Source organism: Ursus arctos, unplaced genomic scaffold (assembly GCF_023065955.2).
Source record: "Ursus arctos isolate Adak ecotype North America unplaced genomic scaffold, UrsArc2.0 scaffold_34, whole genome shotgun sequence".
Taxonomy (NCBI): Eukaryota; Metazoa; Chordata; class Mammalia; order Carnivora; family Ursidae; genus Ursus; species Ursus arctos.
In genome coordinates this window covers 14,522,974-14,535,713 of record NW_026623030.1, presented here as the reverse complement: position 1 = coordinate 14,535,713, position 12,740 = coordinate 14,522,974, and the positions used below count along the sequence as shown (strand labels likewise).

Below are 12,740 nucleotides of genomic sequence, written 5' to 3'. Positions count from 1 at the left end.
AACAAACAGGAATACTGTTGAATACTTCAAGCTCACTAAAATTTGAATTTCATATTTTTTTTACTTGTCACTATTCTTTTTGAAGTTTTTCCCCCCATTTAAAATGTAAAAAAACCATCCTTAACTTGTGGGCTCTACAGAAACTTCCAGCAGGGTGGATTTGGCCTGTGGGCCTCAGTTTGCCCACATCTGCCTTAATACCATTAATGGTCACTCTGGCCACTGTGTTGAGAGCAGATTAAAGCAGGAAGCAGGAAGCTTGGTTTAGAAGATGTGGTAGTACATTTTATGTCAATTTGATTGGGCCATGATTATTTGGGCAAATATTCGGTGTGTTTCTGTGAGGGTGTTTCCAGATACTAACATTTGAATCCCTAGACTGAGGAAAGCAGATTGCCCTCCACAGTGTGGGTGGGCCTCACCCAATCAGGTGAAGGCCAGAAAAGAACAAAAAGGAGGAGATAAGAGGGAACTCCTTGCCTGACCATCCTTGAGCATTGGTTTTTTTCGCTGCCTCTGGACTCAAACGGAAACATCAGGTCTCCCGGGTCTCCAGCTTGCTGACAGACCTTGGGACATGTCAGTCTCCATAACTGTGAGCCAGTTCCTTACAATGAATCTCTTTCTCTCTACATATGTACACATCCTACTGGTTCTGTCTCTCCGGAGAACCCTAACATAGAAGCTCAGTACACACCGGAGAAGACAGGGATGTGGACTAGTGGGTTAACAGTGGCAGTGTGAGAAGCATCTGGAATATGCACATAATCTGAAGCTACAGCCAACATGAGTGGCTGACAGCCCATGGTGGGATATGAGAAAGGAGATGGGAATCAGGTAGGGTAGCAGGCAGGGAGCAAGTCAAGGGGGCTCTCAAAGAGGAGGCTGAAAAGCATGGACTTCTTCCTGGAGACAAGGGGAACCACTTGTGTCCCCCTCAGAGATCTTGACAGATTCTGTTCTAGAAACCATGACTCTGGAAGCAAAAAAGGGAACAGGTGGGCAGTGGTAGAGGAACCAGTCACAAGGCTGTTCAGACAATGGTCTGTTCTCTCTACAAGGGGAAGTTTCTGGCAGGTGCCCAGATGCCTGATTCTCTACCTTGCCAACTTTTGTGGCATTTTCATCCACTGCCCTTAGTAGAAACAGGCCAGGGTGGTAACTCATTTTACCGTTTCAAGGAACTGCAGCGGAGGGTGGCCATATGCAGTCCCAGTTTAACCACGAGGTGCCTTCTCTACCTTCTAGAACCCAAGCATCATCTTGGCACGGAAACAAACCTGCAACAACTTCCTGTTATTTATGGGGCAACTTCCCAGTTCTCAGACCTCTCCGTGCAGCCCACAAGCTTGGATTTTGTTGCTAAAATACTGATGGTTGATTTCCCGACCGTCAGGGCACACAGCTAGCTTCAGTCTGAACACCAAACACAGCTGGACCACTTGGTCACTTGCTCAACTACAATTTTCTCCAGGACTTTCACATCCTCACCAGAAAAATAAGTACTTACCCACTGAATGCCAAGACAACAGAATCACGACTAGTGTGTGTGGTGGGGGTGGGGCTGGAGAGAAGTAATAAGAAAGCAAGGCTATAATGAAGGTAAGGCCGGTTGCTCGGGACCAGAGTGGCACTCAGCGGAGGTGAGGCTCAACTCATCTGGCAACCCACCCCCTCAGCTCCTGCAGCCCCTCAGGGCCCCCAGGCACCCTGTGTGTGACCTCTTCACACCGTAACCTCTTTGCATCACCTGGACTAGTTAGCAGCGAAGGTACTTGATCCGTGTCTGAAGTCCTAGCTCACACAGCACCGGGCACCACACAAGCTCCTTCTCTTTCCCTTTGCAACACTGAGGACTGCTGGTCCCGTTCAACCCAAAGCTTTCCCGACAGCTGCCAAGTGCCTGCTAGACCTTCGTCTGAATCCTCTCTCTCTGGCGCTGCTGCGAACCCACCGCTGTCATCCTTTCCAGAAATAGCCATGTAGTCTGAGGCCAGTGTGAGAAAGCTTCTCCACTGAAAAACAGACAAAAAACTTAGCACCCTGTGGTTTTGGTAACAGAAGAGATCTTGTTATCCGCCCTCCTGAGTGGGGCACACCGCAGTGATTCACTTGTCTCCCGAGCCCAGGCTCCCTGGGCAGCAGGGCTGGCAGGGCTTTCCGGTCACCTGAGCTGTGCTCCTCACCCAAACACACCCCCCACCACCCACTTACTAACTCGGGCCCTTAAAATCTGTTTTTTTACCTGGCTGCATTTCCGTACAATAAAGCTGCAATGAACTGCAGATTCCAGCAGCTTCTCTAAACTCCCCTTTCTCCACATTCCAGCCAACCTAACCAACTTAGCAGCCACCTTATCCTTGGGTACTTTTGGATCTGGGGCGGTTCCTCCCTCCCCACTTCTCCATTCCACCTTTTCCAGAAACTTGCCATCGGGGAGCAAAGCTCATCTGACTAGTGTCGCCTAGCAACCTCCTTCCACCTGTTTGTGATAAACCACCCGCTGATAAGACTGAACCCTTGGGGGGGGGCAGGAAGGAAGGCCGCTACTGGCACATCAGCCCTCTCGGCCTCACCACTGGACACACCCCACCAGGGAGGTGAGATCACCTCCCCCTCACGTAGAGCAGGCAGCTGGGACAGAGATTAAGCATATTAAAGTATATTGCTTCGTATCATATTGGTTGAAAATCTATTTCCCAGCTTCCATGACCTTCACCTTTTTTGACATTTTAAAGTCTTATGTAATTTGATTTTTATGGAGCCAATCTAGCTTTTCCTTTGCGATTTAAAAGGTTTTCCCCCCCAGGGGCGCCTGGGTGGCACAGCGGTTAAGCGTCTGCCTTCAGCTCAGGGCGTGATCCCGGTGTTCTGGGATCAAGCCCCACATCAGGCTCTTCTGCTATGAGCCTGCTTCTTCCTCTCCCACTCCCCCTACTTGTGTTCCCTCTCTCGCTGGCTGTCTCTGTCTCTGTCGAATAAATAAATAAAATCTTAAAAAAAAAAAAAAAAAGGTTTTCCCCAAAGTCTAGATAGAAAAGGACTTTTTTTTTTTTTTTTTTTGGCTGCAAAATGGTGGTTTATTAAAGCACGAGGAAAGGACCCGTGGGCAGAGTGAGCTGCTGCCCCAGGGTGGTGAGGGGTGGCTGATTACACACTATGGGGTTGGGGGAGGTGAGGAAAAGGGAGGTTTCAAAAGGATTTTCGTATGCTAAGGAAGACCTACAAGATACCAAGATATGGGAGGTCTTGCTATTGTCAAGTTAAGGTTGTATTTTTTTTTCTAAACTTGAAAATAAAGTTTCCTTCCATTTAACTACTGACTCCATCAGGAACAGACGCTGGTGTCGCTGGGCGGCTCTTAGGAGTCCCTGCCCCCCAGAGCTACTTGTCGTTGCTGTACCACTTCCCTCCCCCACTGATTTAAGACGCTTGTTTCAACGCCTCACTAATTCATCGTTCATACATTATTTTAATAACTTCTTTCCGGGAATAAGGGCATTTACGAGAAATATAAAATTGAGTAAAATCTAATTAAATAAAAATTATCCACAGCTGGTACCTCCACATAGCAACAACAAAACTTTGTTGATTCAACACGTAAATATACGTCATACATGTATGTATCCTTAAGAGGGCTTGTCAAAAGCAATCTGTCCTGGGCTGCTTAATTAACCAACCCTGCTCCACGAATTTTTCCTCCGCTAATTCCTGAATAGCTCTCCCACTAGTTTCCTTGGGGCAAAATTCCCAGAGGTGAAAACCCTGGGCCAAAAGGTAGGAACGTTGAAGACTTGAGATCTACCTTGTCGCACTGCCCTCTTGGAAAGCTGTGCCAATAAGCATAAACCCGCTCCAGCCTCGCAGGAAAGGACTCTAACAGGAAAGGGGCACTGTCCAGTATTGCCTGTCTGAAGGAGGAAAAGGGGTGTTGGCCATGACTCACGTTCAAGCCCACTGATGGCTTCAGGACATTCTAATGTGCTAGCCGAAAGAGAAGGGCCTCTTAGAGTTAACAGATTCTTAAGAGCCAACAAAAAGTTTTTCTGGACACAGAATAAGAACAGCAAGGGAAGTAGCCTTTAAAAAAAAAAAAAAAAAACGGAAGTCCTCCCTCAGGGGGGCCTGGCTGGCCGTCTGGGGCTGACATGGTGACCTTTAGGTTTTCTGGCATAGAAGCAAGGCAGCCAAGTGAGAGAAAGCCGGTCGTCAACACCTCACACATGCGTCTGCCCCCTGACCGGGGGCATCCCGGAGGGGCACAGACAGTGTCTGACCACTGTACTTCCTGCAGCCACGCATGGGCTGACCACGAACCCGGCTGACCTCGCATGGACCGACCACGGTCACGGACTACAGCAACTTCAGCAGAATGCACTTGAGGAGGGAGAGCTTTGTGCCAGTTATTCATCATGTCTACAAACCTTTGGAAAAACCAAACGGTGGGGGATTCTTTGCTACAATCACTGAAATGTCATGAGACAGTATTTGGGTGTAAAAAACGGAAGCTAAAAAGGCCATGAAGTTCGAATGACCCTGAAAACCCTCTGTTAGAATAAAAATCACAGCTAAGCCGAGACGGCTGTACTTGTACTGAAGAAAACAGTACTTTCGGAGGCGCAGCCAGGGACTCAGCTGGTCGTAGTCACAATGTCAGCCACGCGGCAGTGGCAAGGGCTGTGTGTGTGGCCAGGTGCGGGTCTCTCTCTTATGAACGACATAGGATTCGTATCCCTCCTTCAAAGCAGGGAAAGGATGCCTCAAGATTAGCAGATCTGCCCCAAACCCCACCCCTGGTAAAGGCTGGCGGCCTCCTGGAACCCGGCAGCAGCCCTCGCTCCGCTATACCCCGCCCGGCCTCCCCTTGTGCTGGAGCGCAGCGGCCCACCCACACTACCCCTGTACTCACCCTCAGAGAGGAACAGTCGCCCAGCTGGTTCCACTGAGTCAGAGAGGCTGTGGGCTGCCTTAAAGACAGCTGAGGTGTGAAATAAACACGGACACCATTTTGTAATCAATGATTTTTTATCTTTGAAAATGGAAGCAAGTGTTTTGACAGAAAACTATGGCCGCTCTATAAGAGCCGATCTAGGAGTAATTCACTGGTTTTCCTCTGGGATAGCACGGCTTTAAAAAGAAAAAGAAGGAAAAAAAAAAACAAAAGAAAGACACAACAGGAAGAATAATCCACAAAGCTTCAGGCGCCACCTTTGAGCCTGGCTGGGCATCCGTTCATTAAATAAGTCATAAACTACATGCTAAGATCAGGGTAATTTCTCCCTGCCCTCTGTCTTCTCTTTGAACCACATTCTCGATGGTGTTCCACCACCATCAACAGTTTTGTTTACTTAATTTGATATCAGAACCTTAAAACATTTCTGAATCTTCAAAATGAAGGTCCTCAACAGATTATGTTGAAAAAGAAACATGTACAAGTTTTGAATATAAGTCACTGTGATTATTGTTTTCCTCACATGTCATTATCCACTCCAATATTAAACACACACACATACACACACAAAACCACACCAAACATTGAGGTGCCTGGAAGTTGTGGAGGCAGCAATCCCAATACTGGGTAAAAACATGGTACCTTTCCCACACGGACATTAGCCCCAGCTCGGCTGTGCATTCCAACCCACTGTCACCACACTCCACCTCCAACCAGGCGCTGGCAGGAACAGGCATGAGAGCCCCTGGGTGGGCCCACTGGCACTATACGTTTCATGTTCAACCACAGACACTCACTCGGCCCTTCCCAGAGATTCCCTAAATCTTGCTCCTCAAGCATGCAAAATGAGAACATGGAAATGGGAGAGAAGTCCGAGCTCACCTAGGAAGGGAACAGGCATCAGAGCTCAGTCGCCGGCCCCTGCGTCTGGGGAACCTCCGTGTGAGCTGCAGGGGCACAGCAGGTTGCTTTGTGTGGAGGGCGCAAAGGGACGAGCTGGTACACATTAAAGCTACAGCAGAGGCCTGTGCACCTGGTCTGGCTCCTGCTAGACCATTCTCCTCACTCTCAATATTCAGTAGCACCCTCTGGCCTCCTCTTAGCTGAATGTGGGGAGGGCTGAAAGGCAGGGAGGACAGGACTGGCTGGGGGAGCCCTGAGAGAGGCGGCTGCACCCATGAGACTGTGGGAAGGGCAGGGGCTCTGGTGGTGCGGGGAGAGCCACTGCTGCCTCCAGCACAGCACAGGGACGGCAGGGGATGTGCGGGAAGAGCAGAGGGTCATGTGGGGGCACGCACTCCCCTCCAGGTTCCCTAGGTCTTAGTCCCCTACTGTACTCAAGAGCTAGGCAGGCTGCTGAAGTGGGCAAGAAGGCGCACCCCACAGTGGCCTCTGTGGCTTCTTGTCCCGGGTACCCTTGTCAAGTATTGACCGAAACCTGAAACATGATGTTTAAAGTGATCAATGCAATAGATTCTATGTGTATAACAAAACTGCAGAAACACATGCTAGTTTAGGTTAGATTATAATCATCTGAAGCACAGGATAACCAAGAAGTGAAATTCCATTCTGGTACAACCACCCAGTTTCTAGAAAAGAGAAAGGAAAGAAAGGAAACAATACAATAGGAGCTTTTTTGATCAGAAGACTCCATGAAAGGAGAGGGTGGTGATGCGAACCCACGTGATTTTTCAAGTCTTCCTTCTGTACAGTCATGAGGATGACCAGGTTTGTGCTGCAAACGAGCCAGCACCGTGTGGCTACTGCTCTGATTGTTCTCGGATGAACGTGTATACAAAATAATATCTTATCTTCATTTAGTTTATAAACATACACAGTGCTGTCCCTTTCAAATTAAGGAAAAAAAAAAACCACACACAAATACTGCAAAGTAGCAAAATACAAGGGGGGGAAAAGCTACTTTTGGTTTTGGCAACAATAAAAAAAAAGAAATATAAAAAGCAATGTGGCATTGGTCCCTGTTTATAAAAAAAAGGTACTTGGGCATGACACTGAATCAGAATTGGTTGGTTTTCTAAAATTCAGAATATCTGGGATTTTAAAAGTAGCACTTTTGTCTTTTAAAAGTTCAAGTCACATAACACTTAAAACATCAAAAAAGCTTTCTGATAAAAAGCTCAGCTTTTCAATCACATTTTGTTTCTGCAAATCTGGGAGACGAATTGAGTTCTTACTGGAATGTGGCCTATCGCTGGTTGACAAATGTGACACGGAATGTCTCCGAATGGCAGTGCCTCCCTTTCGCCCTCCCTGGGACCACGCCAACAACCAGCTACCAAGCACAAGTTCCTGCTCCCATTTTGGGGGTGGGGGGTGAACCTTCAGGCCGCAATCTTCGCCATCTGCTGTTCTAACTTGGAAATGCGCTCATCTTGATTGCAGATTGTGTCTTTTATAGATTTGATCTCTTTTAAAATCTCATCCAACTTGGCTTCGTTTTGCTAAGGAAACCAGACAGGGGGGAGGTAGAGAGGGAAGACGTTACTAAAACGCAGTAAACAAAGCTTACCACAGTTGAGAATTTATAAGGCATACAATCTAATTTTCTACTTTGGAAGTGGCAAGCCACAGCCACCAGATTGGGCCTTTCGAGTAAGTACTGCATGGTCAGTCCACCTGCCGCCCACAGCAGAACTAGGGCCCCGAAGCGCTGCTCCCACTCCCTGTGCCTATGCACTTACCTGGACTGAGACTCGACACAAACTGTGGGACAGGACCGATCCTTTCAAGGCTGCCCCACAGCCCAGCCACCCCATGCAATGCCATCAGGAGTAACTTCTATGTGACCTGGGTCAGGGGTGAACTTCCAGAGGCTACAGAGCTCCTATCATCTCCCAGGGAGGGTCCTTCTTAGGAGCTAAACCCCTTGCCCTGCTTGCTAACTTTTCCGAAGAGGCCACAGTCTCTCCCAGGTGGAGCTGATTCTTTTGGAAACCCTGCAGGCCACGGCGCCTCACGTGGCTTCCTCAGTCATGGCCAAAGCACCAGCTCCTCCAGGTACCTTGGCTCTTCATTCCACTCACCTTCTCACTGACAACTCACTGTCTTTCCTCTGGCTCCCTGGGATCCTGCCCCACTCCCGCCAACTCCCCATGCCCTGTCCTCCCTAGCTAGACCCTGCTCTCCCAGCGGGGGCCATGCGGGTCTCCATCAGGCTTTGGTTCCCACCACTCCACTGAAATGGTTCTTGCCAGGAGGCCCAAGATCATCTTTGCTGCTAAGTCTCACTCACCACCAGATGCTTGTCTCTGGAACACTCCTGCAACACCTGAACCCTCTCACCATTCTTTCCCCTTCCTGGGACCCTCTCTTCCCAGAACCTATAGCCCCATGCTCTCCTGTTTCATTTCTACCCCAGTCAGACATGAATGTAAACACTGGGGAGAGGCAGTTAAGAAAACACCCAACAGGGACACCTGGGCGGCTCAGTCAGTTAAGTGTCTGCCTTCGGCTCAGGTCATGATCCCGGGGTCCTGGGATCAAGCCCGCAATGGGCCCCCTGCTCAGCGGGGAGTCTGCTTCTCCCTCTCCCTCTGCCTCGGCTTGTGTTCTCTCTCTTGCTCACTCTAATAAATAAAACCTTAAAAACCAAAAAAACCCCACCTAAGCAGCTCCTGTGTACTCTCTCAAAGATGGTAGTAGACTGACTTCTACCCTGGTCATTATAAAAAATACAGCTAAAGGAGCCAGAAGTGGCCACAAGCTCATAAATGTCATGTGACCAAGGAGGTTCTTACACGTTCTCATTCACTAAAAGCCCTGAGCCTGGGGCACCTGGGTGGCTCTGTCAGTTAAGTGGCTGCCTTCAGCTCAGATCATGATCCCAGGGTCCTGGGATCGAGCCCCGCGTCAGCTCCCTGCTCAGTGGGAAGTTTGCTTCTCCCTCTGCCCCTGCCCCTGCTCTCCCTCTCTCTCAATAAATTAAAAAAAAAAAAAAAATCTTAAAAAAAAAAAAATACAAGCCCTGAGCCAGCCAAGCACACCCTCCCCGCCCTCCTGCAGTCCTTACCACACTGGCCGTGTCTGGGGTTTTCTTGGGGACATTGATCAGGTCGCACTTCTTATTTGCAGTGGGCTTGCTATCCAGAATGTTCTTCTTGACCACCTTGAGATCCCTGTTTTTGCCAGGAATGTATCCATGCTTTAAGGAGATGAGGACTGGATCTGCACTTTTCCCCTCAAACCACTCCTCTGCCTCCAGTGCCGCTTCAGGCCCTGCTGTGTCAGGATACAGGTCATCTTGGAAAAGGTCGGACTGCAAGAGACATTTTGGGGAAATCCTTAGATAAAGAAGAAGACAGACCTGGAATTTTAACAATCTTTTTAAACATGGATTGCCTAGGGAACTGGGCACTTACCTTCCTGGGAACAGTCATGATAATAGGCTCACACTTTCTCTCATGAAGTTTGAAGAATCTTCAAAGGGGACATAAAGGCAAAGTTGTATTAAGTGAAACAGGAGTCCAGGTAACAGGCTTCATGACTGACAACTAGTCTCCACTGCTGTATGGGATATGAAATGCTCTATCACCTAGCTCATCTACCCTGGGGAGCAGGAACAATTGCGTTCCCATTTTCCAGATGAGAAAGGAGAAGCCAAGAGTAACTATGCCAGGAAATGGCAGACTGGAAACAAGAACCAGGAACAGAAGTCTGTGCTTCTGGGGATGGTCCAGCTCCAGTCCTCTGGGGGCTGACCAGCCGTGGTGGAAACACCACCACCACGATGATTCACTTATACAAAAGTGACCAAGTCAGCAGGCAGGAGAGAACGAACACCTAGTATTAGATAGCACTGATGACCTGGATGACGGGTGTTCTGTCAACTAGAGGTGTCTGAACATTTGTCAGCATAAATGGGATTTTTATTTTTTTAAAGATTTTATTTATTTGACAGAGAGACAGCCAGAGAGAGAGGGAACACAAGCAGGGGGAGTGGGAGAGGAAGAAGCAGGCTCCCAGCGGAAGAGCCTGAGGTGGGACTCGATCCCAGAACGCTGGGATCACGCCCTGAGCCGAAGGCAGACGCTTAATGACTGAGCCACCCAGGCGCTCCAGGATTTTTAAAAAGGAAAAGGAAACAATCCTAAGCTTAAAATTTTGACATCCAAGTAAACCACATCATGTCTAACACTTAAGAAAAATTTGAAATTATCCAAAGGGTGGAAAGAGTGGGAACCTCTGTAGTCCGCTTGGCAGTAAAAAACACTGCCCTAGGATTGACAGCCAGCTCAAGTACTGTGTGTGGCGGCACGATCAGCACAGGGCCCAGCATCTAACAAATGCCCAGGAGATACTGAATACGTAGGAGGTATCCTGAATAATCGATTATGCTTATAGTCTTTTAAACTTTTAGATGACAGTAAAATAAAGGCTTTCCCGAATAGTGGAGGCAATCTTCAGTTCGGATTCAGTCTACTTTGAACCACATTTTGATGAGATTGACTTACACCATAATTTTGAATTATCTGTGACAGCTTTCCTTCGCTATTCCAGGCAGAGAGAATTAAATGTATTTTAAAAAGAAACTTCTAGTAATCAATATAAAAAGGGGCTTTTAAAAATTATTTTTCTTTTTAAAGATGTGTTCATTACTTGTGTGACCAGGACAGCATAGTTAGGCAGATGTCCTCAGAAATGTAGTGTTGTGGGGCACGTGGGTGGCTCAGTCGCTTAAGTGCCCAACTCTTGATTTTGGCTCAGGTCATGATCTCAGGATCATGAGATCCAGCCCCACATCGGGCTCCCTGCGGAGCCTGCTTCTCCTTCCCCCTCTGCCGCTCCCCCTGCTTGTGCTCTCTCTTGTCTCTCTCTCTCTCTCAAATGAATAAATAAAATCTTTTTAAAAAGTAAATAAAACTCCATGTTCCTAAGTGCAGGCAGGAAACGAGACAGCAATTCTACACCACAACAAAGGGCACACAGCCCGGCTCCAGGCACGACTGGCAGACGCACTGCTCTTGCGTAGCGCATACGGCACAATGTGAAGACTTCGCAGGACCGATTCTTTACCTGGCAATCTCACATTTGTTAACATCGAGTCCCCTCTTGGGCATGTAGCCCATCCCTCTCTGAGGCTCCTTGCTGCTGAATGTGTTGAGGTAGTGGACGTACGGGGATTCATCTGTGATCTCGAAATAGCGGATACTGCTGTCACCCTACAAGAAATCGGAGACAAGTTTGAGCTGAATGTTACCTGCAGCATCTGGTTGAAGTGGGGTCTCTCTCCCCTCTGAGGCCAGCATTAACTGGGACTTTGCCTCACTGGCCAACCTTTGGTTTCTCTTCGGAGGAAGAGGATATGATGGTTTCTCTTCCTGGCAAAGCAAGCCCTCTCTCACGAGATGCTAGCATGTCCTCTACACGGTCTCCTCTGCCTCCTACGAACGAAGGCGCAAACTGTACCCCACTGAGCCGAGACCCCACGGCGGAGTCACGGCAAAACGCTAACACCTCTGGCCAAGAAACTGCAACGGCAATTCAATGTGAAAAAACAAACAGAAGTCTAGTAGGACTGTGGAGAAGGCAATGACTGATTCTCAGGGGCAATGGAATGGTGGTGTTCACAGACCTGAGGGCACTAACGTCGGACAACCAGATGATAATAAGAGGTAAGATTTTTATAATTAAGAAAATTAAGAATAGTTCTTAATTATTCTTAATTCAGTATCCTTAACTCATAGTAATTCTTAATTAAGAAACTCATTAAAACATAGTATCCTTTAACTTGAGAAAATAGTGCTATCTCGTTGCAGTGTGTCAAATTCTATGATAATTTTGCTTAGAAAGGTCAGATGTTTTTGGAAATCTGAAGCATATGCTAGTCTCTCCAAGTATAACTAACTGTCACACAGTTATACCAACATGAACCACCAAGGCGGGCTGCCTGCTGGAAGCAGTGTGTGTGTGTGTGTGTGTGTGTGTGTGTGTGTGAGAGAGAGAGAGAGAGAGAGAGAGAGAGAGAGGGAGGGAGAGGGAGTGATCTAAATAACCAGGCAGTATTATGCCCTTGTCTACAAGTCTCTCATTTTGCATGGTTTCCACTTGTTTCAATGATGTAAATATCTAAAGGAACGGTAAAAAAGCTAAACACGGACAAATACATTTATTTCCTGCATACTCAAAATAACCTTCCACCTCATGTTAATAATATCTGGGTAACCGCTCCTGTTATTTGTTTTGATGTACTCCATGGCAGCTGTGAACATCTGAAGTAAAATGACTTTCAAGGAAACAGACAAGATCCCAGTTTCTAAGCGGCTGATCTACGACCGTGTAAAGCATGCTCGGTCAACTACGCGAAGCGAAACCTCTCCGGCTTTACCTAGCGAGGGGCTAGCTAACGGGTTTGGGGGAAATACATCAACAGCTCCAGTTGCATTAATTCATTTACTTCAACTACAAAAATTCTAAGGGAAATTGAACCTACAAAAGAATAAGGAACATTACGGTTACTGTCCACTAAAAAGAAACCATCATCATCAAGCTAGCGACACTGTAGTTACGGAGATGATAACGCAGGAAGGCGGGCTTTCTGATTTTAGTGTGGGGTCTTCCTGTAACAACTGTCACCTCCTGAAACTAGGCACCACATACTTTCAAGCCCAGGGCCCTAATGCTGAGCTCCAGGAGCCCCTGGAGACTCTCTGAGGCCTTCAAAAGCTCCTATCTACAAAGCACTCTTCTCTCTGCAAGTCCATGGCATGTGGTGGTAAGCACCTACGTGTCCGTATAGGGCTACCCGGTGGATTTCAGCACTAGATGTGGC

General features: G+C 47.8%; 1 protein-coding gene across 1 annotated transcript in view; it reads right to left on the bottom strand.

Annotated features, from left to right (window-relative positions):
- Nucleotides 1-5,006: 5,006 nt before the first annotated feature.
- Nucleotides 5,007-12,740, bottom strand: part of CORO1C (coronin 1C) — a 74,366-nt gene continuing 66,632 nt past the window's right edge. Inside the window, exons 8-11 of the mRNA XM_026515052.3 lie at nt 10,985-11,130; nt 9,331-9,388; nt 8,982-9,227; nt 5,007-7,413 (exon numbers count right to left, since the gene is read on the bottom strand). Coding sequence (XP_026370837.1) covers nt 7,294-7,413; nt 8,982-9,227; nt 9,331-9,388; nt 10,985-11,130 — 570 coding nt within the window. The 3' untranslated portion in view covers nt 5,007-7,293. The remainder of the gene's footprint in view (nt 7,414-8,981; nt 9,228-9,330; nt 9,389-10,984; nt 11,131-12,740) is intronic.